Below are 26,766 nucleotides of genomic sequence, written 5' to 3'. Positions count from 1 at the left end.
AGCACTGTTGAGAACCCCTTACATCACTTTATTGATCATCGAGAGTAGACTGATGGGATGGTAATTGGTCCATTTGGTTTTGTCCTGCTTTTTGTGTACAGGACATACCTGGGTAATTTTCCACATTGCTAGGTAGATGCCAGTGCTGTAGCTGTACTGGAACAGCTTGGCTAGTGCTGTGGCAGATTCTGGAGCACAAGTACTATTGCCGGATATTGTCAGGGCCTATAGCCTTTGAAGTATCCAGAGCCTTCAGCCATTTCTTAATATCACGTGGAGCAAATTAATTTGGCTAAAGGCAGGATATGTGATGCTGGCGACTTCCGGAGGAGACCGAGATGGATCATCCACTCGGCATTTCTGGTTGAAGATTACTGCAAATGCTTCAGCTTTCTCTTTTGCACAGGATGCTCAATTAATGACTTTACAAACGTACAAAATTGATGGCTTCATCTATCATGCCCCACCATTAAGGTGGAACACCATGCCCAAAACATTTCTTCACCCATCTTCCCACCACTCAACCTCAACTCACAACCACTTCCACAGCCATAATCACCTGTGGAAGGCAAAAAACAACTAGAAAAACTACCCAGAATCACTGGAGGACAAATATGTTGGCAATTTCTCTCCAACCCCTCAGGCAAATAAAATCAATCTAGAAAGCACTTTGATGAAAAGACTGGAAGAAATATGTTTACTTGTGAAACTATTAATTTTTTTGGTGTTAAATTTGTACAAGACAGTATATCACCAGACTGAAAGATAAACGTTTCTGGAAAGTCTTTGAACTCATGGGACCATGCTGGTGCTGCTGCTTGGAGCGACTCCGATCAGGAGATCAGCCATCATAGTATTTCACAATTGTCTGTCTTATGCTATCCCCATACATCCATTGTAGCTCATCTGCAACCACTCTGTGACATCCGTCATCCAACTACAGCTAGATTGACCCCTCTTTCTGCTGCCCTCCACTTTGCCCTCTGGAGGAGCTATCTGTAGCTTTTCAGCTCTGATCAAATGGCTGAGGTACTTAAATGTTCTTTTCTCAATGTCACACTTTTGCTCTTGCAATTTCAAGAATCTCTTCATTTGTCTTATGGGATTTTTTTGCATACATTTTATCATCTACATTTCAAAGGCCTCTATTTTCTTCCACAGTTCTTTGCTTATTGTGCAGGCTTCTGAGGCAAAGAAAGAAGTGGATAGAATATAGCATCTTATGAGTTATTTTCCTCTTTACAAGCTTGAATTTTCTTAGTGTTAACACATCCTTCGTCTTCAGAAAATCACTTCTGGCTATCTCTATCCTCCTTCTAACTTCTGCATCACATCTGCATTCTTCTGTTATCATTTCTCCTAAGTAGACAAACTTAATAATTTGTTCCAACATGACACTATCTACTTCAATCTTTACTCCAGTTTTTTCTAATGTTTTCTTAACTATCATTGATTTTGCCTTTTTGGTGTTTATACACAAGCCATATTTGAATCTTCTAGATTTTACTTGATCTCTGTTATTTTGTAGGACCTCTTCTGATTCTGCAAGTAACACTGTACCACCAACATACTGCGAGTTTGTTAGGTTCTTGTCTCCAGTTTTTAACCCTGGGAGAACATCTAATTCTCTGAATATTTGTCCTGTGTACAGATTGAATAAATTATTTTGGTGAAAGTACATAGCCTTCTTGTACTCTTTTGTTCACTTGAAACATGTCCGATTGTCTCTGTTCTAGCCTGATGCTCGCTATTTGGTTTCAATATGGGCTCTGGATAAATCTCACATCTTTATTGTCAATGTCACATTTCAGCAACATGTCAATTAACCATAGCAAGTGCAATAATGAAGAGGAAAGACAACTCTCAAGTCCTGTGCAGATTTCCAGGCAGCACACGTTGAAAAGGAATAAAATGCCCTTTTGATATCTGAACTTTCAGAATACCCATGGCAGAATAACTATGTGCGCCTGTCGAACTGACAATCTAAATGACACATGGTGACGTCAGGACACCCGCCCAATGTCATTGTGTGTCATTTTATGCACTGGTGAACAGGCCCCACCCCCGCTCACTGATGGGAAAATTCTTCCCAAAGGTTGAAGTTGATGACTTTTCATCAGAAAAAATAATAGGTCATTGACCTGAAATGTTAACTGTTTCTCTCTCCACAAATTTTGCATGATATACTGAAGCCTATGTGGAGGGGGAATGGAGGCCTGGAAGGTCAGAGTCCGTATGGGGGCGACCATGGGGAGATCGCAAGGGTCAGCCATGGGGTGAGTCGTATTCAACGATAGGGAGGAGACCAGGCAGGCATGCTGAACCTAGCAGTTAAGGGGAAGGACACTGACTTTCATGACCCAACAGTTCCTCACCGCGGTTTAGTCGGATCACAACCAAACCACTACCACGAAAACCAGAGGTGGGTGGGTTGGAGTCAAGATTTACAGCGGGATTTTCTGCACCCACCCGCTGCTGCGATCTTCCGGTCCCGCTGCAAATCAATGGACTTCTGCCTGGGGCACCGCCTCACCCATGGCGGGGCTGAAAAATCCCAGTGTTAGATTTATATCACTTCAAACTCCCGTCCAATCCAAAACCCCTGTTTTCTCAGGTTAAAATATCCCCTTATGTGATATAAAGATCAGGGAGAAGTCTCATCCAGGAGTCAGCAGTCCTGGGCTGAATAGTGCACAGGTTGGAGGTTGTTATGTTCTTCTATTGGATGTAAATCACACAACAAGGATTGGTGAAACAATAATGTGGGTTATTTATTTGAAGATAAGAAGATGTACAAATAACATGAATCAGGAGGCTAAGGATGGAATCGTCCCAGATTTGCACAAAGTTTGGTAGCGGGCAGGATAAAGGATGTTTTACCTGCTAGCTGTGATGGTGGATTTTCACACCGTATCATCCTATTCTAGCCTCATTAATTATGCAGCCACGGGAAACGCGCTGTCTCGCTGGCGGACGGCCTCTGATTTGCCAGCCCTGCCGTTACCTCGCTGCTTCCTCACACAGGGCATTATATTTAAACTGCAGCTGCGTGCATAATTCTCAGCGCTTGCAGCCCAGGGCTGCTCCAGTGAAGACATGATCTCAAAAGCCAAAAGGAGTGCAACAACCCTCCCAATTCAGTGATGCATCCTTATGATGCCTTCAGGACACCGTGGATGCCTGCTGCAATATTCTCTACCCCCAGCCTGGCCACAGGAGGCCCATCAGTCTCACTGCTCCCGCTTGGGAGGTGGTGGCCGAGGTGGTCAGTCCCAATGCTGTACACAAGAGGTTGGCCTTCCAGTGCAGAAAATAGATGAATGATCTCATCCATGCCGCCAAGGTATGACAACCATCTCATCACTCTAAACTCACACACTCACAAGCCCATCACACATTCACTGGCATCTCACTTACTCCCAGCTCAGGGGACATCACCACCCACTCTCTCACACCACCTCTCACATCACTCTCTGGCTTCATCTCCTCTGGAGACTGCCTCCTTAGCCTTTGCCACTTTGAGGTCAGTTGCACAGATCAACATGCGCCCCCACACATCCCCTGGATACCACCCTTCCCCAGTACAGCCCATGATCTGCAGCTTCTTCCCTTGTCTGAGGCCACTTCTCCCCCTTCCTCAAGCAAGACCTAGCTCTGCAGGCATTGAAAAACCACCCCTGCCTTACGGCTGGTCTGGTAAACAGAGATCTGCCCGTGACCCCCTTTAAAAGTGATGGAGTGCTGCCTGTAAAGCCTGGCGCTAATGACCGTGAGTGCTGCTCGAAGAAAAGTAGGCAGACAGACCTTGAAGTCTCAGTGAAGGGCAGTTCACCAGGTGCATGTTGCTTATGTTCAGTTGTGAAACACGTCGGGGGCAATCACGCTGACATGCACAGATGATCCAGCATTGGGGCATGATTCCAATAAGCAGGGCTTATAATAATATGCAGATGTATTAAAATGACGTTCCTGACATCTGGCGGCGGGAAGCATGGCCCATCATTGACAGGCAGAGCAGATGATCACAAATTGATTTTCCGATGTCATGAAATCAATTTTTGGCCTTCCCACCATTTTGTCCGCTTACACTTGCCATGATGTCTGGCGTCAACGGAGACAGAAAATTCCAGCCAAAGAATATATGCCTGACTCCTGCCTTCTGCTGTAGTAGAGTGAATACAAGTCATGGGACTAATACATCACATCCTGTATTGGTAGTAGTGACTAACAGCAGTTCAAGATACACACACTTGAAGGTTCATGTACATCATAACACAACAGGATTGGGTGAATACACTGTTGTTATGATATGGCAAGAGGTAACTGCCGGGCTAACAAAATCCCAAAGGGATTTGTGGAAACTGCCAAAATGATTTGCAAATTGTATTTATATTATGAGAAGGTATGTGTCCTGAACTCAGAATAAAGATTCCACTGCCACTTCTGGAGGCTTTAAACACTAAATTAAAACATTTATTAACAAAAGGAAAGAAAACTTCAACACACAAAATTACAGGTACACAGTTAAATGTAGTCATACAAAATTTCCCAAAAGATTTCTACTTAGCTGGACCCACAAATAAACACCCTTTTCCAGGCAACAGTGTCTATAGATTCTAAACCTAGTAAAATTACCGCAAGGCATCCAATGTTGCTATAGTGGAGAGATTTCATAGGCTTCTCTCTCCCTCTCACTCAACAATGGAAATCCAAGACTTGTAACAAAACCTTGCTTTCTGGAAAACAAACAAACACTTCTCTGGGGTGGCTAGTGGTTGCTTAATTCACAGGTTTGTCCTCACACAGCACCTGATATCACATGGTCACAACACAGATATAGCTTTCAATCTTTTCTTAAGTGTGTTTTTTACTCTTTCATCTTTAAACCCATTGTTCTTAGCTTTCTTTGGAAGTGACCTTTCCCAGAATATAAACACCTTTCATGCTGTTGTTATGGCCACTACCTTCGGGAAAAATAAAACGTAATATTTTTTCTTTCTTCATTTATGACCTTAGCTAGTTGTAAAAAATCATTTTATTTCTTTTTGAAATTCAACAGTTAAAAACTCAACTACTCATTTATCTCTTAATGCAAATTTTTATTCATGTATATATTTATACTTGTATTCTATGTTAGCTTGTCTATCTCCATTTTAAAATGCCTGCTTTTACACCCTCCCTTTGATGATTTAAACCTTGCAGTCTGACTGTCTTCAGTTTAACTAAATTAGTCACACACATGTACATAAGCATGCACACAGCCCCCACAAGCCTGCTTCACCATATACCACAGTAATATTTGAAAAAATAATATTTTTCTTTAGACTGTAGAATCTTTTCTTACTAATTTTTCTCCCATCCCTTTTTCTCCTAAACATTTTTATTATGGTTTTAAGGTATGGTACAACAGGGGAAAGTCACCTTCCAGTGCCTGACAAAAGTGAACATTATGGCCAGAACTTTATGTCCCGCGGGCGGGAACGTCCGACTTGAATGGACGTGAAATAGTGCAAGATGATGTTAGGCTAGCATCCTGATGTCATTGCGCACTCACATGATATTCTGCTTGACAGGGGTGTGCAGCAGGCAGAAGTGCGTCCGTCGACAATTAAGTGGGCAATTAGGCCCATTTACAATGCAATAAGCAGTGATTTTACATGGCCCATCCATGTGTATGATTGGCAGATGGGCCATTCTCCCAGGCAGCATTTACATCTTTGCTCATACATCAATCCAGGGTGGGATGAAATCTCCTTGGGGGAATAAAATAAAGAGAAATCTCTGTATTGTTTTTTTTATGAGGCATGCTTTCAGGTGCTTGGTTGTGCAGCATTTTTGTCATGTCCTTTAGTCTGTGGAGGACTGCAGCTCCCTGGGGCAGCTGTCTGCCTTCAGGGAGCTCTTTCAAAGTGCTCACCCGCACACTCGGTTATGTCAGCACCCGCCCTCTTCCTGCCCCAACCCCAGCTGCGCTGAGCATTTCAGCGCGTGTTTTACATTGGCTGGCCATTAACTGGCCAGCCAATGTGAAATCACGCTCGGGGGCCGATCGCGGCTGGTGGCCCATTTACCGTCTGCTCCCCGGCCTGCCAATTGCGTGAACCCGTTGACCGAAAAGTTCAGGCGTATGTGTCTACAATTCTTTACACGGAGTTAAAATAAAAACTGGAAAACAGGAAATAGTTGGTTGGGCAGCATCTGTGGAGATAGAAACAGAGTTAACATTTCAGGTCAATGACCTAGCATTTTTTTCTGATGAAATGTCATCTACCTGAAAGGTTAATTCAGTTTTTATTTCAGATTTCTAGCGTCTGCAGTATTTTGCCCTTGACACTGAACACTAGCTAGATAATCAACAATGAGATACCCCAGCTGACCCAAATGAACTGCTTCAGCAGAAGTCATGGAACAGTATAGAGGAATGACAATTTTCCCTTTCCTAACCCAGAGCCAATGGTGCCAATTGAAGTACCCAGCCAACCAAGAACAGACCAGGGATAAAATCTTGGACATTCTTGGTCCATACGCTTCAACTTCTTATTGAGCCAATAAGAGGGGCTCATGATCTAAAGTTTGCTTGCAAACATTTTTGGATTGAGGTGAGCTTTACTTCAAGAAACTGAATGGATATAATCAATTTATAATGGTGTGGATTTCATGTACTTTTGGGGAAACAGGCTTGGTGAGTTGAATTATCTTTTCTCATGTGTAGTATTCTTATCTTCTCTTTATTGAACATACTGACTGATCTGTTATAGTGCTGCTCACAGTCAATCAGAGAATGGGTGAGTTGGTGTTAAAATGCTGGATCCTTTATTGTGTTGCTGAGGTGAAGAGGCGTTAATCTGTAACATGGCTTTTGGGCACAAAATGAATGCTACTTAAAGTAGTGTTAGTGTAAGATTCAAGGGACTTATAAAGTCCTCATTCAAATTTAAACTTTAATAACGTTGTGTGCACATATGATAGAAGCAGTCTGTAAATGGCATATGAAAGCATACTTCATAACATTTTAAGACAATATACTTCAAGTTCCTAGGCTTTAGTAAAACCAGCATCTTTTGTGATACATAATTCATTCCAATTCTCTGATAGTTCAACATTTTTCTTCCTTTGCCATTTTCAGCATTAGCATCATTAACACAGCACTGACAATATTAACATTATCAATTAAAAGCAAATGAATTATTCTTTCATTTGCCATTTACAATTTGTGGCTGTCATGTATACATCCACAGTTAAAGTTTAAAGCAGCACATGGACTTTATAAACACCCTGTATATCATGTTAGATCTGGAAGTTATTGAGAAATTGAAATTAAATAAATGTAATTAATTGAAAACATTGAAGTCACATTGTAAACAAAAAACTTTTCATATAATTTGGGAGATTTAACAATACAGGGAATTATTATTTCAAATGAATTGACAAAGAATTCCTCTCACAGAAATTTACAAATGTACTTTCTCAGGTATGAAGCTGGAAACCTGCTTTTGTTAGTTAAAGTATTTAATGTACTTGTGCTGTAATTGTAGACAGTATGCTGAAAATTATGGCATAAACACATCAAACTCTTTAAGCAAGTCAAACATTTCAGGGCCTGCAAAGCTCCTTGTTGGAATCCTAACCCCGAGAAAAGTCCTTCAACCATGTTCTTCACTATGATTTGGGATTTAGCTTCATTTTTTTAAGGGACTCACTGCATTGTTACTATCTTAATGTTGGAGGAGGATGGTGTGTTCAATCATGTTAAAGGCTACAGACAGAATGAGAGAATAAGGAAGAAGAGTGAGGCATGGTCACTTCATGAGCTGTAAGCATTTTGTGTTCTCTGAAAAGGTGCTATATAAATACAAATTATTCTTACAGCTCCACATGCTATAAGACTGGTCTTATCGGCAACTTTGTAAATATTGGTTATTACTCACCTTGCAACAATGGTGCTGAAATAGGGTGCATCAAAGGCATCCTGCAGGATAATGGCTACCTTGATCAGATCATTTTGTGCTGTATATCGCCCAAACTCATGAACGGACCTAAGGCCATCACTTTCAGCTCTGATAAGTGCCCAGTCTACCTCAGATTATCCTGGAAGGGCAAGGTATCTCAAAAGATTTGACCAACAGGTGAAGCTAGCTGCTTCACGCTGCTACTATGCAGTAGCAACACGAGTGGTATTTGCCACTAACAGGATGCTGCTGTCAAGCCAAAAAGACGTTCTGCCTATCACACAAATGAGTAACGTGGTATATGAAATTCAGTGCCACTGTGATTCTAGGTATGTAGGCCATACGTCCCAAAGATTGGTGGATCGTATCAAACAACTGCTGTTCACAATGGGCAGGGTACAAACTGTACCCAACCAGCCTGTGCTTGCAAACCTCAGAACACAGTGTCCAACATTAGATGTGATTCTGCCATTGGACAATGTTTGCTAAATAATACCCAGTGTGCTAGGAATTACATTGACAACTACTTTAAGATTGTCAGTTAGGCTCACAGGGTGGCACATTTATGTGAACTGGAAGCTACACATATTAATACACAGGGCCTTGTACTTTGCAGACAGGAAAAACCTGTATACACATTGCACCTGTTTCAGCTAAACAGAATAAGTGACAGCCATTCGCTGACTCATTCCTCAGGGTAATGCCTTGACTAATCAGAGTCAAGTTCCCTGGTTTAAATTTCAAACAACGCTCAGCAGTTAACTTTCAGTCACCATCACTGGTGCCTTCTCCATGGCAATGCATCTACCAACCAAAGTCCACTTGCCAACCAATCAGCATTCTCTTCACATACAGTATAAATTATTGTTTTCCCCTTATATTGGTATTTTTGCTAAGGGTCCTGATGAGTGCAAGACGAAAAGCTTCGAAATGTCTCTTTTCTCAGCAATACAAATTATTTCTTGGATCAAGAATTTGTTTTAAAATGGCTGCAATTTTCCCCTATCAACCTGCTTATGAATGAGGGAGGTTTCCAGCTGGTTGCTCCAACAACTGGCGTTAAATTGTATTCTGCTCACCAGTAATTTAATCCAAACTCTCATTTTCAACCACAGCACTAATGAACTGCACGCTTACAAATTGTTTAGCGAGCTGCCAGACACCAGTTTGAAACTTGTTTCAGTGCAATGAGAGAACAAAAGGCCTGCATTGCAAAACCTACTGCTGATTAAAACTGAAGTGTCAGCTTGAGGGAAAAATATGATTGGATTTTAAGAAAAGTAAGTCCCACAGTGTGAAACTTTAGTCATTTTCCCTTTAATTTTGCTTGCTTTTCAGTAATTTTGCTGCATCAAAGCACTTACCCAAATTATAATTGATGTTACATGAAGAAATGTCTCCATCCATCTGTTTGTATGCTTGTCTCTCTCTCTCTCTCTCTGGATCTCTTGGTCTTTGTTGATCTGTTTTCTAGCTGCGTCTATCTCTCTCTCTCCCTCTTTCACCCATTGCATACCTGCCCAATCATTCTTTCTGAATGAATATCTCTAGACTTATCTTAGTCTATTTCACTCTCTGCCTCTCCCATCCATATCAAAACTTATTTTAAAAAAGCTCCAATGTTCATTGTTTACATGTTTTGAAGTTTTTAGGATAAGTGAACTCAATTAGTTTGTTAGTTTAAGCTTCTTATACCAATTTTGCATGCAGATATTTTGCATATCATACATGCCAGGAGCTTAATCCCACTGCATGTGCTCGGCCTATGGTGTACTGGGAATTAAAGACTCTTCTAGGAGTTTTGGTTGTTAAGTATCTTCAGCTGCCAGAAATGGCTGTGGGAATATAATGAATTCAAATTTGGGCTAGTGAGGCTTCTTACAAAAACATATAATCATACATATTTTAAATTCAAAAGATATGTCTTTTTTTGGTAAGTATAATCAGTTTATATTAGCTTTTATATTTTTTAAGGCAGAGTCATCATGGCACAGAAAGAAGCCATTCAGCCCATCAGATCTATGCTGCCTCTTTGTAGAGCAATTCTGTAAATCTCATTCCCTTGTTCTATCCCTGTAACACCGCAAGTTTATTTCCCTCAAGTGTCCATCCAATTTCCTTTTGAAATCATCGATTGCCTCCTTTTCCACCACCCTCGTGAACAGCAAGTTCTGGGCTATTAACATTCTGCGTCAAAAATGTTCTTAATGCCCCCTCATACCTTGCCTAAAACCTTGCATCTGCATCCCTAATCCTCATACCATCAGCTAACGCGAACATGTTTTCTTTGTCTATCTTTGTCTACCTATTCTTGTCATCTAAATCTGTTCTGTAATATTTGTGACAAACTCTATTTTAGTCATAAATTTCTTAACTTTTGAGAGAACATAATAGGAGTGGAAATGGTTTCAGAACATTTGTTGATTGGATTCATATTTCACTTTCTCTTCTTTTCCAGGTGGCTGATGCAAATTGTCCATTTTTAATTAGTATTTATTAGAGCTTCATGAGTGGTGAATTTCATTCCAGTTTGCTATTTGTTAATCACCAATTTGCCACTTCGCTTTGATTGCAAGTTGTACACAGATATGAAATTGGAGCCAATGAAATACAAGTCTCTCTTAAAATTTGCATTAGGGAAGGGCAAATCCAAAATATTTTGGTCAAAATGGACACATGCACCGTTTTCATAAATGGCCAGTATCTTCCAATCGGTGAGTGGGAGCGGGGCCCACTCGCCAACGTGTAAAATGACACGGGGTAATGTCGGGCGTGCATCCTGATATCACCCCTCATTATTTAGATTGTCAGTTCGGCCAACGGGCAGCCAAGCCGGCTGCGCGCCCATCGGCCTGTCAACGGCATATTAAAGCCATTAAAAAAACAATTGAACTCATTAATGGACCTGCCCGTCCAAACTAAAGGTTGAGGGGCGGCGGGGAGTCCAGGTGGGCTTGTGAAAAAAAATGAAACCTCTTCCATGGGTGGGGTGAGGTTCCATGAGTAATTTTAAAAAATGCAGAATATTTTACAATAAAAGTTATGTTCGTGTCTCAACTCATTTAACAGTATCACATGAAGGGTCACAGCAGGGAAATTTTTTTCTAATCTTTATTCAAAGCTTTAAATCGGAGGCAATCTCCCTGAGGCAACACTTTGCCTCAGGGAGATTTGTGTGCTCTTTCGCAAGCATGCACAAAAGAGCGCACTCCCGGCTAAGGGCGCCGATTGGAAGTCTGCCCGCTCAGACTTCCCACTCATGCCCGCTCCTGCACTCCCCCCCCCAACCCCGATGGGGGGAAATGTTGCCCATATATCAGATTACCTGTGGCATTGTCCATGGCAAAAGGGAGTGATATAAAGGTGAGGTTATATCACTTAAAACATTTAAGGGTGCAGAAGCTCAAACCAGCCAGAATTTCATTATTTTATGAGAGAACTGTGCTGGGTGAGATCAAACAGAGTTTAATTGCTCTTCAAATTACAATCAAAATTTAGTTGGGATGCCTAGCTTATTTTAAAATGTGGTGATTGCTCAGGTTATTTTTCAAATCATAAGCTAAAGACATCTTGTCTTCTAAGTTAATCAGATAATTTCTGTTGGGTTTCTCTTGCTGCCTCTTTCTTTGCAAAATAGATTATTGGAGGAAGTTTGCATAACAGCTGATCAGCTGCAAGAAATTTGCCTCAAATAAATAATTAAGTGTAACAGAGAAATCAGATGATTACTGTAATAGAGCAAAAAGAAATACAGGGACATGTACTCCTCAAGAAAGAGTAGACAAATAATAATTATAACAGAAAATGCATCATGAACATACAACAAGAATAAAGAAGATTAATTGTCTAATCTATATAAAGGCACTCAGTAAGTATGCATGCAAGACAGTGCAAGTAAAAGAAGCTAAAATGCATGTATCAGATGAATGTTACTGGACTGCTAGTTCAGAAACCTGGACTAATGCTCTGGAGGCATGAGTTCAAAGGAATCTGAGGGAATTTAAATTCAATTAATTAATACATCTGAAATAAAATGTTAATCTAATTGATAATGATCATGAGGCTACTGGAAACTCTCATATCAATCCTTCTTGTTTTCTAACGCCCTTTATGAGAAGAAATCTGCTGCCCTTACCTGTTCTGGCCTGCATGTGACTTCAGACCAATATTAATGTGGTTTTCTCTTAACTGCCCTCTGAAATGGTCTATGAAGCCACTCATTTGTATCAACCACTACAGAAATGTCTCATGATAGTGATGTGAAGAATGCAGCAGACCACCAGGAATCGTGTATATTCTGGGAGGGTTCTTCCAGAGTGATCCAGGCAGCAGATGCATTGGTTAAGCACCCCAATGGTCTGCTTGGTGACATTCTGTGTGGCAGCATGGTTCTTGTTGAATGCATGCTGCCAATATGCGCATGGGCTGCCAGCTGGTGAGTCGATAGTCCTTGTCACCCTGCAGCTATCCTCTGTTTTGACATGGTGGCTAAAATATTGATGTTACAGAGGACCAGAACTGAATAAAGAACAAAAGAAACAGGAGCAAGAGTAGACCATATGGCCTGTCAAGCCTGCTCTGTCATTCAATACAATCATGGCTGATCTTGAGCTTTAGCTTCATTTTCCAATCAAACCTGTGTAACGCAGCCTTAAATGTATCCGGTACTGAAGCATCCATAACCCTTTGGGGTAGAGAATTCCAAAGATTCACAACCCTTTGAGTGAAGTAATTTTTCCTCATCTCTGTCCTGAATGATTGGCTCCTTATCCTGAGACCGTACCCCATGTTTTCGATTCCCCGATCAGTGGAAACAATCTCTCAGCATCTACTCTATCAAGCCCCTTCAGAGTTTTGCATGTTTCAATGAGAAACCTAGAGAATGTCAGCCCAATTTACTTAGTCTGTCATCATAGCACAACCCCTTCATCCCAGGGACCAATTTATTCACCATTGCCATACCATCTGCAATGCAAGTATACTCCTTCTTAAATGCAGAGACCAAAACTGCACACATTAAACCAGATGTAGTCCCACCAAAACCCCTGCACATTTGCATCAAGACTTCTTTATTCTTGTAGTCAATCCCCTTGCAATAAAGGCCAACATGCTAAAGGCATCATGACTGCTGCCAGGATACTGGGCATTCACCTGAATGATGTGCTGCATATGACCACACACCACTGCAAATCATTTGTGATTTCAATATATCCTGCATTTCTGCATGGTGCTCACAAAGCAACGTGTGTGAATTCAATGATGCTGCTAAACCATGTGCCGATTCTGCCTGCTGCTCTCTGGAAAGAGAGAATGCAATGCATTCTCCTCTGGCATACAGGTCATCAGTCACCTCCCCTATACAGCAATGGATGGCAAACTGCGAGGAGGTGTTCGAAATATCACCATCTTCAGCCTGGAAAAAGCCAGACATGAAGAAGGTCATGGCCACAGTCACCTTTACAGCCACTTAGAATCAAAGGCCAGAACCTTTCTCTCGTCAGGTGGGATTGGGCAGGGGCGATCGGGTAGCTGACCACTGCCCGTGATGTGGTCCGCACTGCGATTTCACGCAAGCGGGCCAATTAAGGCCCACCCAGCGTGAATCGTGAGCGGCAGATCTGAGCGCTACCTGTGTGGGTGGGGGGAAGAGGAAGAGTGGGGCCTGGTGCGCAGTTCACGCATGCACATCAAAGAGCGCTTCAATCTCCCTGAGACACGGAGCTGCCTCAGGGAGATTGAAGCACTTTTTTAAAAAATTAATGAAGACAATAAAAATTTAATGAAATATGTCCCCTCATGTGACTGTGTCACATGAAATGGGACATGTTTTTAATTTCAATTTAAAGTTTTTATTTAATTTGTATAAGTTTTAGGAAACCTCATCCCGTTCGTAGATGAGGCTTCCTAAGAAATGTAAAGGCCACTTGGCCTTTTCGCCTGCCCGTCAACCATTAGTTAATTAACTCATTAATGGCCTTGATAGGCCCTTCAATTATCAGAGGGCGCGTAGCCGGCTCTGGTGCATGCCCGCTGAATGAAATATCCTGTGAGTGCGCGATGAAGTTGGGACGCAGGCTTGATGTCATCACACATCATATTACGCTCGTGCATGTTGGGCGTAACATTCTGGCCATAGAATAGTTACAGCGCAGAAGAAAGCCATTCAGCCCTTCATGCCGGCTCTCTGCAAGAGCAAGTCACCTAGCTCCACTCCCATTCCTGTCGCCCTGCATTTTGGATCTCTTCAGATAATTATCCAATTCTCTTTTAAAAGCCACAATTGAACCTATTTCCACCACACTCTCAGGCAGTGCATTCCAAATCCTAACCAATCACTGTTTAAAAAAGCGCTTCTTTATGTTGCCTTTGATTCCTTTGCCATTCACTTAAATTGGTATCCTCTGATTTTCGACCCATCTGGCAATGGGATTAGTTCATCCACCTACACTAACTAGAACACTCATAATTTTGAACATTTCTATCAAATATCCCCTCAACCTTCTCTTTTCTGTGGTGAACAGCCTCGCCCTGCTCTAAGGCTTCAGGTCTGCTTGCAACAGGTAGCAAATTTCAGTGAACATCTCCTTCACAAAACCTGTTCCTCACTCAGGTTCAGGTAAGGGAATTGCTTACTGAAAATCCAGGGATATGACTAATTTCTAAGAGTTTTTCTCCCCTTTCTCTTTCTCTATCTTTGATCAGTTTTCCCTCCTTTGTATTGCCTTTGTTCAATGTCCCTGGAATGCTGCAGGCCAAGGGGTAACTACATCATCCATGACTGGAAGCAAATTGTCTGAGCGGAACTCTTGAAATGTGAGCCAAGGCCTTCATCATGTGCAATACCCCTCCCTATATCAACCTAAATTGCAGCAGAATACTCACTGCACTTCTACTAACTCAGCAATGGACAGCAGAAATCAATCAGCAAATAACTTGAAAATAGATCCCTTTAAATAGCACTGGAAGTGAGGTCCTTCCTGCTGCTGAATGCATGTTTATTTGTGCAAGATTAAGCGAAGGCATTAACTGGAATATTCAGGTCAAAAAAGGATGCTACATGTTGCACGCTAACTGACTTCCTGATCTGTCTACGTTGACTGCTTCTGGCATACACTCTTAACACTCATGCTAATGCCCTCACCAAAATGACATACCAGGAGAGAGAAAGAGAGAGAGAGAGAGAGAGTGATGTGTCTGTGGGTGTGTGTGTGTGTGGGTGTGTGTGCATTTTACACCCAAAATGGCATTATGGAGCCGTATTTTGAGGCCCTAGACTTTTCAAAGTAAGTCTTAGCAGCTGCATAAGATGTTTAAGTTTTGATAACTAATCCAGTGAGATACACCTGAATTAAATCCAGTCTGCAAATATTATGACAAAACAGAATAATCAGTCAACAGAATAATGCTGAGTTTATAAAACACACATCAGGGAAAATAAACAATATGTGACATAGCATTATACGTAATAATCTATCATTTCACTCAATCATTTATCCTTCAAAAATACCCAGAAAAGAATCACTTTGTTCATCCCCAACAAACCAGTGACTACAAAGGGCTACAGTTAGCTACATCTGACTTGGGATCTTTCAGCATAAGCAGCAGCTGAGGAATTCTGGCTGATATTCTCAGAGGCTTACAAATATACATTCAATTCTAGGGAGAATAATCAAGGCCAATATAAATTCTCCAGATTTTTACAGAGCCTCGGGGAACTATTTCTAAGCGGCCCTGAATGATATTATATTTCAATTTCATAAACATTAGCCATTGGAGATCTGCTCTATGTTGATCAGTTAAGTCACTAGATTGGAGTTTAAAAAGAGTATCAACTGTGAGTGTTGCAAGATTCTTTAGAATCAATCTATTCTTTATTTATTCAATGTAGCCAGAGAGTGCAATTTTCCTCGAATACTCTAGATGTCAAGAGGTGGACAAGATAGTTCAGCTGAAATGCTGATTAACCCCATATTTAGTACAAGACACCATTTTGTTAAGATTTGAAGGAAACTTGGAGCAGTAAATCCAAATAAATGTTAAACAGATGATTGCCAATCAAAATGCCTGCCTTCAGCATGCACAAAAGAGGCTGCACAACATTTTGGTGACTAGTACTTCAACTAACACCGTGCCCAACAGCAATCAGCTATTTGGGAGTAAAGATGGTGTTGATCTCAATTTCAAGTATTACTTAAAGAGATGCTCACCATTTAGATGGATACTCCCACTTCATGGTTGTTGTGGCTAGATCTGTAAAGAGGGCTCCTGAAACACATTGGGAAGTTCTGAAACACTTTTTAGATTTTACTGACACACGAGCAAAATTCATTTTGGAAATTTTCTGAGGACCTCTCCCAAAAAGAGTAAGTGCTTTGCTATCCTGCTCATGGTTCCCTTTGATCTGGGTAAGATTGGGAAGAGGACATGAGGTCAGACGGAGCAGCGCCAGATGCTGTAGGAGAGAAGAGCAACAAGGGCAAGCTCGCTTCCCCCCTATACATCATTGCCCCTTCTCCCTGGACTCCCCCCATCAGTTATTCATGCAATCTTTTTAATTTGCTTCAATTTTCAGGCATTATGGTGATTTAATGTGTAATTAAAGTTGTTTGCATCACAGTAGCATTTATGGGGAAAATATTCCATTTACATTAGCCATCAGCATGCAAAATTTGAAATGGTCTTCCTAACAATAAATAATCTAAATTTGGTTTGATAATAGATTCATTGCACTGTGTTCTCACAAATGCTGCTAATTCTATTGTACAGAATGATACATTTGTGAGCAATCAAAAAAATTGTTGATTTTATCCCACTCATGCCTAAAATATATACCTTATAAAATTCATTTCATACTCATTAAATATCTTTTCTTCAGTAATTTGCAAAACTATTTTACTTCAGTTTCTTTCCCCTTTCAAGCTATGATTACCATGTTGGAAGACTTAGTGGGCACTGTAATAAACACCAAGGATGGCATTTTCTGTGCCCGTTGGCATTGGGCATGCTTGGCGACGTGAGTGGACAATATGGCGAGAAGGCCAAAGATCAGTGTCACGACACCATGAAAGCAGTTTGCGATCATCCAGCTGCCCGTCAATGATGGGCCATGTTTCCCACTGTCGGACATTGGGAACTTCATTGTAATAAATCTGCATCTCATTATAAGCCCAGCTCGTTAAGATCCTCCCCCCTACGCTGGATCATCCGAGCATGTCGGTGTGCGATGTTTCACAACTGGCGGACTGCAGAATGCTCAGGACTTCACAGTTTGTTTGTCCACCTTGCTTTTGAAAACACCCACAGTCACCAGCGCCAGGCTTCGCAGACAGAACCACATCACTTTTAAGGGGGTTCATGGATAGGTCTCTACCTACCCGATCAGCAATAAGTGGGTGGCTTTTCAATGGCTGCAGGACTAGGGCTTGATTGGGGAAGAGGGAGAAGTGGCCTCAGGCAAGGGAAGAGGCTGCAGGGACAGAGCTGTACTGGAGAAAGGGAGTATCCCAGGGGTATGTGGGGGCACATGTTAATCTGTGCAAGCAGCCTAAAGATGATGAGGGTTGAGGAGGCAGTTCCAGAGGAGATGAGGCTTTTTGGAGATGTGAGGGTGTGTGTGTAGGAGTGAGTGGTGATGTCCCTTGAGCTGGCAGTGAGTGAGATGCCAGTGAATATGTGATGGGCTTGAGTGTGTGAGTTTAGAATGATGAGGTGGTTGCCTTAACCTGGCAGCACGAATGAGAACTTCTATCTGCATTGGATGGCCAACCTCTTCTGTGCAGCATTGGCACTGACCACCACTGCCATCGCCTCCCAAGCCGGAGTGGCAATGTTGCTGCTCCTCCTATGTCCAGAGCAGGGGTGCAGGACATCACGGCAAGCCTCCATGGCATCCAAAAGGCACTCGAGGGACACTTCATTAAACCTGGGGGCTGCAGACTTCTTGCCTTTTGGGCCATGTCTTCTGTGCAGCAATCTTGGGCTGGAAGCACTGAGAGGTATGCACGTGACTGCACTTTAAATGTGGCGCCCAGCGTGATGAAGTGGCGAGGTGATGACGTGGCAGGCAAATCGAAGCTGACTCACCATCGAATCGGCATGTTTCCTAGGAATACATGATTAATGAGGCGGCATTAGGATGATTTGGCATGAGAAACTGCCATTGCAACTGGTGGGTAAAATGGTCTTTTTCCTGCCCACTGCCGCAGTTTGTGAAAACCTGGGACGATTCCGCCCCAAGGGTGGTCTCATGCTGCCCATTGTGTAGATTTCATCTCTGTTCAAAGCTGTTTGCCCACATCCAAATGCAAAGAAATTTAAGCTAACAATCGCATTTTGTAGTGAAATGTGGAACTCACTGTCAAATATCCTCTCCAAAATTTACCTGAAATGCAATGCTGAAAAGGGAATCTGATGATAGAGGAGCAAACACAGCTGCCAATTGATGGTATGGAAAGGCAGTGGTAAAGCAGAGGCACATCAACAGGCAGTTATTCTGAAAGTAATCTTTTGGGATTAGGTACAGGTATTCACTGCATACGTGGTCCACATATCAAATATGTAGTAAGTGGAAAATTAAACTCATGGGATAATTATCATGTCCAGTAATCATTCTTGTTGTTAAATTAGAACCACAAAACTGAGCAATTGAAAAAAAAACTCAGATCTTTAAGTCCTGGTTCTGTAAATATTGCAAGTCACAAAATGGTTTGTTAATGGCTAAGGAACAGTTAACTAACTTCACCTATATTTTACAAAATAACTGTCAAGTGACCCAACCTGACTGCTGATCATGTCATAAAGCGTACCCCATAATGAGCTTGAAAATATTCTGAAAATGTTTTATAACTCAATGCAAACATAATTGCTGCCCACTTAAGGCTCTCAGTCTGCCTCCACCGGCATAATATGCTGGACAGTGGCAGGTGAGCAAGAGTGGGAAGGCCATTTTTTAGCTCGAGTTGGTTAAAAGGCAGGAAGGAAGAGAGGCACATCCTTTAAGGCCTGCCCTGTGCACACTGGGGGCAGCCCACCTCAGATCATAGCACCCCTTTGTGCATCTCAGCCTGGCCTCCAAAACACTCCACCCCACCCCCTCATCCCTTTCCCTAGGTGGCCTGATTCCGCTCCCCCCACCCCACCACCACCACACACTAAAAGGATTTACCTGGATGCAGTTTTTTTCTTTGACCTCGATAATCCTTCTTGAGTTCTGGCGCTGCTGGGACTATAAGAGCTGCTGGCCATCAGGCTGGACGGCAGCTCTCGAGAGCACGGCTTCACCCAACTGAGTGGTGCAAGTCCCATTCTCTACTTGTTAAGGCACCCCACAGTGAGTAATCGCTGTGGGGCAGCCATTTTAAAATTAGTCAGTTTGGTAACAACTTTTCTTCCATCTGGGTTGGGGGGGGTAGAGGGGGAGGGTGGGGGCGGGGAGGCAGGGCTGGTGGGTGCAGTGAGCAATACATCTCCAATCCTGTAAAATCCAGACCCTAATTTTCACTTCAAATATGTCACTTAGCCCTTTTATTTTAATTGGTCTATGGCAGTAGCTATTAATATCTATCTATCCAATACTATTTTATTTGGTGATACAGAACAACAGAAATTATATTTATTTGTTCAGCTGGTTCTAGGCATAAACATCTCAACTTTCAACATTTGCACTTAAAATGTAGAACCCTATTGTGGTCCCATACACTTCATGCAATAGATGTTGCTACTTAAAACAGCTTAAATTTGTTTCTGTGTGAAATGAGCTAGCTGTGTAATTACCAATTTCAATTCAAAATCATGAAATGATTAGCTGTTAGTTATCAAACAATAAGGGTTATTACAGTGTCATTGGTTCAATGACAGCTGTGGTGACAAACAATTTAATGTTGGCTCTGGTTGGCATTCTATTTCAAAGAGTACACACATACAACAAAAGACTAAATTGCAATTACCAAAGAGAAGAGCTTTTTTTTTCTATTTTGTTTGGCTTTGTTGTTACATGAAGTATTCCTGACATCGAGACCACTGTGCAAATGACCCACATTACAACAGACATTCAGACACTACTAGAGATAATGGATTATGCTTCACTCTCTTTGATAATATTAATGAAAGGAGGTAAATCTACTCCATTATAATGAAAGGTGCTTTTTACTGACAGACCTGGATACCTGACACATGTATGGAAATAGCCCACAATTCAGTTTAGCTTTAGCAGATCAAGACTATTACTTGAACTGATACCACAACCTTACAGTTGACTTTGTCCCAGCTATCAAATATTTCAATAATAGTTAGTGTCTCTTGTTTTCATTATCTTCCTTTCTACTATTTTAGAAAAATATCACTAAAACATTAATGACAACCATGTCACTTTAGAAAAGTTAGTCTGTTTCACTATATTCTCTGCAAATATTGAGATATTTCCTTGAAATAAAAATGCAAAAGCAAATCAAGAATTTGAGAAAATTCACCCTGAAATCATTTACTTGCATAGGTGGTTAAATAATTTGACTCTGATATGTCACTGAGAGTCCACAGTTTGATCTCCAAGAGCCTCATAATTGGAATTTAAAAAAAATAATCTCTAGTAATTTGAAAATTTAAATTATTTTGTTTCTTCTTATCAAATAGAACAAAATTTAAAAGCTTTCAGAAATTACACTAGTTTGTGTTTAAACAATGAGAGGAATCAAAGCATTAACAACTCATGAATAAACTAGGGTCTTTTTTAACAAATTTAGAAAAGTAATAGAGCCCATACTTAAATCATAGTAAAGAAGATTTTGTGACCTTGAATACATGTTTTCAATATTCTTAAAATTCCATTGCTCCCTTGTTTCATTGACAATGGTAAATCTGAGTTACCTTCCCTGATATCATATGTACAACTCATTAATTCAAACAGTTCAAACAAAACAAGTGCAATTTAATCTCAGCAATAAATTCCGGGGTGCAAATTCAGGATTCAAATTCCATATTTTAATAAGGTATGCAACATCTGCTAAAATGTTTTAGTTGTAAGGGAACAATTCACTTCAATCTAATGCACTTGCTCACAGGATAATAATTTAATGTAAGAAAAAAAATAGCATAAAATGCAATAGACAACAATAAGCAACAATAGTAAAGAATGAGTGGTTCTTCAAGGTTTCTCAAGTCGTAAATTAAAGTCTTGGTGAAATTCATTTTACGTACCCTTGCAAATAGGAACAGGAAAATCCCATGATGCAGTATTCCCTGAGCTGGCCAAACAGGTGAGTTGAGGATGTCCATCGAGGATATAACCATTCACACAGGAGTATGTGATCTTGTCTCCAACATCAAAGCTTGTGCCATGAACAATGCCTCCATGTGGTACACCAGGGTTTCCACAAGTACTGCTTTGCAGCTCTATGCAAGAAATAAAAAGCAAAGTGAAGATTGAGTCCATTGTAGGTTCCAAATTGATCAATACTTTAATGATCATTTAGGCATACCTTTCTTTGGTCAATGTGGTCAGTGTAAAAGTTGGTGCAAATATAAACAACAAATTGCACAATTTCAAGCACTTTTTCAGTCATTAACAATTTGAGGAAATTATACCACATTATGCATAGTGGCTAGGAAGGCATATATCAGAATTATGTTCCAAATATTACAAATGAAAATTGCAAAATCATTTTTTCCATCCACTTTTCCCCAAGTCACCTGGCCCATGCTAGGTTTTGATGGGCAGTGGTGCTTATTTCTCACTTAAATGGCCATACTTCATATGTAAACTTGTACAACCTCAATATTTAGAGGCCCCCAAATTTGGTTATGGTGATTGTGATGCATGGCTAATCCTTGCCCATTAATTGCAATGCGGTTAGCACACCAACCTCATATCCATCCATTTCAATGATTTTAATATCCAACCAATGCTAACCATGCTATTGTTTGACTGAGCACAGTGGCTAGCACCACTTAAATCTAGCCCGCAGTGCTTACAGGGGAGGCACATTGTGGCCAAAGCAGATGCTGCTAGTGATGCAGGAAGTGAATCATTCCTGGAAATATTGAATAGCAACACAACACGTGAGACAGTAGGATCCAAGGTTTTCGGATACGGCACGAAGGGCCTTGGTGGAGAAGGTGGAAAGGATGAGTGATGCCCTGTATCCACTGACTCCAGGAAGCCTTCCAGTCATATGCTTAGAGGGGAGTGGGAGCCAAAAGCCATGAAGGAGAGGAATGGAGCCCCAATGACATGAGAAGCAATAACTTCACTTGATTGGTCAAGGTCTGTGAAATCATCTTCAATTATGATAGCTTACCAACTGCACTGCTAGCCTCAGACACTGCTCACTTCTTCACATCTCCATCATTTATCTACCACCATTTTTTTCAATTAGACTTGTGGCTAACATTCACACTCACACACTTAGCACTACTGAAAGCCTTACACCCACATTTCACAGCTTGCAAATGCTCCCAGGTAATCATCCACATCAAGCCCCCTCAGAATATTATGTTTCAATGAGATCACCTCTGAGTATAGGCCCAACCTGTTCAATCTTTCCTCATAAGACAATCCCTTCATCCCAGAAATCAGCTTAGTGAATATTTTCTGAACTGCTTCAAACATCTCCTTATAAGGAGGGGAAAACTGTACACAATACTTTAGGTACGGTCTTGCTAATGCCCTGTACATATTTAGCAAAAGTTGCCTACTCTAATACCCCATCCCTCTTGTATTAAGGCCAACATTCCATTTGCCTTCCTAATGACTTTGTGTACCTGCATGCCAGCTTTTTGTGATTCATGTACAAGGACACCCAGGTCCCTCTCTACTGTAGCATTCTGCAATCTCTCTCTATTTAAATAATATTTTGTTTTTCTATTTGTTCTACCAAAGTGGAAAACCTCACATTCTCCCACATTATACTGCATGTCCTAAATTTTGCCCTGTCACTTAACCTATATAAGTATCATTTGCAGACTCTTTGTATCCTCCTCATAACTTGATTTCCTATCTATCTTTGTATCATCAGAAAATTTGGCTACAATACAGTCATTAATATAGATCGTAAATAGTTGAGGGTCCAGCACCAATCATTATAGCACTTCACTTGTTACTGTTTGCCAACCTGATAAAGACTCATTTATCATGACTCTATTTCCTGTTAGTTAGCCAATCCTCTATCTATGCTCATGTATCACCCCAATGCCATGAGCTCTTATCTTGTTCAATAACTTTTTTATGTGACACCTTATTGAATGGCAATTGGAAATCCAAATACACTACATCTACTGGGACTCCTTTATCCACCCTGCTTGCTGCATCCTCAAAAAATTCTAATAACTTTGTCAAACACAATTTCCCTTTCACATGTACATGTTGACTCTGCCAGATTATAATATGGTTTTTCTAAATGTCCTGCTTTTACCTCCTTAATAATGGATTCTAGCATTTTATTCAATGACAGATGTTAGACTAACTAACCTCTAGTGTCTTGCCTTACTTCTCCCTACTTTCTTGAATTGAGGTTTCATTTGCAGTTTCCAATCCATTAGGACCTTTCCAGAATCTCGGGAATTTTGGAAGATTAAATCAATGCATCCACTATCTCTGCAGTCGCTTCTCTTAAGATCATAGGATGCAGGCCATCAGGTGCACGGAACTTCTCAGCTTTTAGTCCCATTAGTTTACCTGAGGCAGAATTTTCTGCCTGTCGGGCGGACGGGCGGGCTCGACCCAATCTCCAGCAGGCATGGAGCTGATCCCTGCCAGCGAAGCGGGCCACAATGCCATTTTACGTGGTCTGGCCAATTAAGGCCTACCCAGTGTGACGTCTGGCGGGAAGCGCTATGTGCTCCCTGTGCAGGCAGGGGGGATTCCCTAAAAGCGAGAGTGTGCTCTTTCGCGCATGCGCATGAAAGAGCACACATCTCCCTGAGGCTAAGTGCAACTTCAGGGAGATCACCTGCACTTTGAAAAATATTAAAAATAGAAAAAAAATGTTCCTTACGTGTCCCTCTCATGTGACAATGTCACATGAGTTGGGACATGTTCATAATTTACAGAATAATTTTATTAAAAGTTTTAAAACCCTACATGAAACCTCATCCCGCCACTGGATGAGGTTTCATGTTTTATCTAGTTGCCGCTGGGGCTCCTGACCTGCCCGCCAACATTAAGGTTGGATGGGCAGGTCCTTCAATTGATTAAATGATCCTGTCAATGGCCTCAACTGGCCATTGATAGGTAGACGGCCCCGCAACTGATTTTGCTGCACCCCTGCCCTCCTAAAAATTTAAATGGGGCGGGATGACGTCAGGTGGAATGCCCGACATCATCCCCTGTCATTTTACATGTTGGTGAGCGGGCCTCTCCCTCTGCTCGCTAATGGCAAAATTCTGCCCCTTGTACTTTTTCTCTAGTTTTTGTGATTGTTTTAAGTTCCTCCCATTTGACACTTGATTGTCTACCACTCTTGAGCTGCATTTTGTGTCTTCTACTGTGAAGCCACATGTAAAGTACTTGTTCAAACTCTCTGCCATTTCCTTGTTTCTCATTAATTCCTCAGTCTCACCCTCTAAAGGGCCAATGCTCACTTTAGCTACTCTTTTCCTTTTTACATACTTGTGGAAGCTTTTACTGTCTGTTTTTATATTTCTTGCTAGCTTTCTCTCATTCTCCAATTTCTCCCTCTTTAGTCTTTTTGAGTCATCCTTTGCTGATTTCTAAAATGTTCCCAATCTTCGGGGCTACCATGAATCTTTGCAGCATTGTACACCTTTTCTTTAAATTTGATACCATTCTTAAGTTCCTTAGTTAACCATGGATGGCGCATCCTTCTCAGAGTCTTTCTTTCTCAATAGAATATAGCTTTGTTGAGAGTTATGAAATATCTCCTTAAATGCCTGCCGCTGTTTCATCTTAACTTTTAACCTATTTTCCAAATGCACTTTAGCCAACTCGACCTTCATACCCTCGTAATTGCCTTTATTTAAATTTACAACTCTAGTTTCAGACCCGCCCCTCAGATGGGACGGTTTTACAATGTGCAGACAACCACTCCAAATCTTTGCAATCCTCTGTCGAGGGCTCCTCCAGAGTGGCCTGGGCAGCAGAACCATGTTTCAACATACCAATTGTCGGCTACATAACATTTCATGTAGCATCATGGCTTTCATTGAGTGCATGGATTGCACATCAGAGTGATCAATATATCACCCTTTGCTTTGTTAGCCTTTGTTACCCAATTGTCACCCTTTGGTAGCTCCACTTTGAATGGCACGTTGGGTTGCCATAGAATGAAGGCATCATTACTGCTGCCAGGATACTAGACGTTGATCTTCATGGTTTCCTGCCTATGGATTCCCTTTTGGTCTGGTACAGGGCTGAGGTGTCCACAAGTTAATATCCAGAGAGTCAATCACAACCGACACCATGGGGAAGCCTGCAATCCTAGAAAATCCGTGTGCTCAATCCATCTACTTGTCTATAGCATGAGAATGAAATGTAGTTATCTCTCAATGAATAGAGAACCTAAGTGTCCTCCCTGTGGACTGCAAAATGTAAGATGTTGCAATTATCTCCAGCTCCAGTCTGTCAGAATCCATAACAGTTTAACACCATTGTCATCTTTACAACAACCTGCATTATAGTCCTAGTCCTGCTATGTACTTGTAGTTGTGGCCTCAGCAGGTGGCAGCTTTTTTAAAAAATGTATTCTTTCATGGGGTGTGGGTGTCACTGGCTAAGCCAGCATTTATTGCCCATCCCTATTGCCCTATAGAAGGTGGTGGCAAACCACAGCAATCTGTGTGGTGTAGGTGCATCCATGGTGCTGTTAGGGAGGACGTTCCAGGGTTTTGACCCAGTGACAGTGAAGTAACCTGGATGGTGTGTGGCTTGGAGGGAAACTTGTAGCTGGTGGTGTTCCCATGTGCCTGCTGCTCTTGCTCTAGGCGGTAGAAGTTGTGGGTTTGGAAGGAGCTGTCAAAGGAGTCTGGGGGAGTTGTAGCAGTGCATCTTTCAGGTGGTATACCCTGCTGCCACTGTGTTTCGATGGTGGAGGGAGTGAATGCTTAAGGTGGTGAATGGGGTGTCAATCAAGTGAGCTGCTTTGTCCTGGATGGTGTCAAGCTTCTTGAGTGTTCTTGGAGAGGCACTCATCCAGGCAAGTGGAGAATTTTTCATCTCACTTCTGATTTGTGCCTTGTAGTTGGTGGACAGGCTTTGGGGAGTCAGGAAGTGTTACTCACTGCAGAATTCTGAGTCTCTGACCTACTCTTGTAGCTACGGTATGTATACGGCTGTCCGGTTCAGGTTCTGGTCAATGGTAACCCCCAGGATGATTGGTAGGGATATTCATACTGAAGCACAGACATGTTACACGCTGTTCCTTGCTGAGGTTCTGGTAACAGTATTGCTCCACAAACACTCTAGAAGTGCAGCACAGAGGGGTCTGAGTGTTCTTGTGCATGAAGCGCAAAAAGTTAGCACCTAATTAAGAAGGATAATGGAATTTTGGCCTCTATTGCTAGGGGATTGGATTTTAAAAATAAGGAAGTCCTGTTACAACTTATTACAAGAGGCTGAACCTGCAGTACCATGTACAGTTTTGTTTCCTGTATTTAAGAAACGATATATTGGCACTGGAGGCAGCTCAAAAGAGATTCACTAGGCTGATTCCTGGGATGAAGGAGTTGACTGATCAAGCATGGCTAAACAGGTTAGGCCTTTATTCATTTAGAGTTTAGAAGAATGAGGGATGATCTTATTGATTGACATTATGATCTGCCTGTTCTGCATACTTCCAGCGGCCTTTTACTGCACACATGCCAATGCCTT

The 26,766-nt window shown here is 41.6% G+C and overlaps 1 protein-coding gene across 1 annotated transcript in view; it reads right to left on the bottom strand.

Moving 5' to 3' along the window:
* csmd3b (CUB and Sushi multiple domains 3b) overlaps positions 1 to 26,766 on the bottom strand; it is a 2,092,226-nt gene that overhangs the window by 1,404,152 nt on the left and 661,308 nt on the right. Inside the window, exon 4 of the mRNA XM_041189252.1 lies at positions 21,141 to 21,335. Within this exon, the coding sequence (XP_041045186.1) occupies positions 21,141 to 21,335 (195 nt within the window). The remainder of the gene's footprint in view (positions 1 to 21,140; positions 21,336 to 26,766) is intronic.

Source organism: Carcharodon carcharias, chromosome 6 (genome assembly GCF_017639515.1).
Source record: "Carcharodon carcharias isolate sCarCar2 chromosome 6, sCarCar2.pri, whole genome shotgun sequence".
In the NCBI taxonomy this organism is placed as follows: domain Eukaryota; kingdom Metazoa; phylum Chordata; class Chondrichthyes; order Lamniformes; family Lamnidae; genus Carcharodon; species Carcharodon carcharias.
Note: the sequence above shows the minus strand (reverse complement) of the source record. Positions and strands in the feature narration are given on the sequence as shown.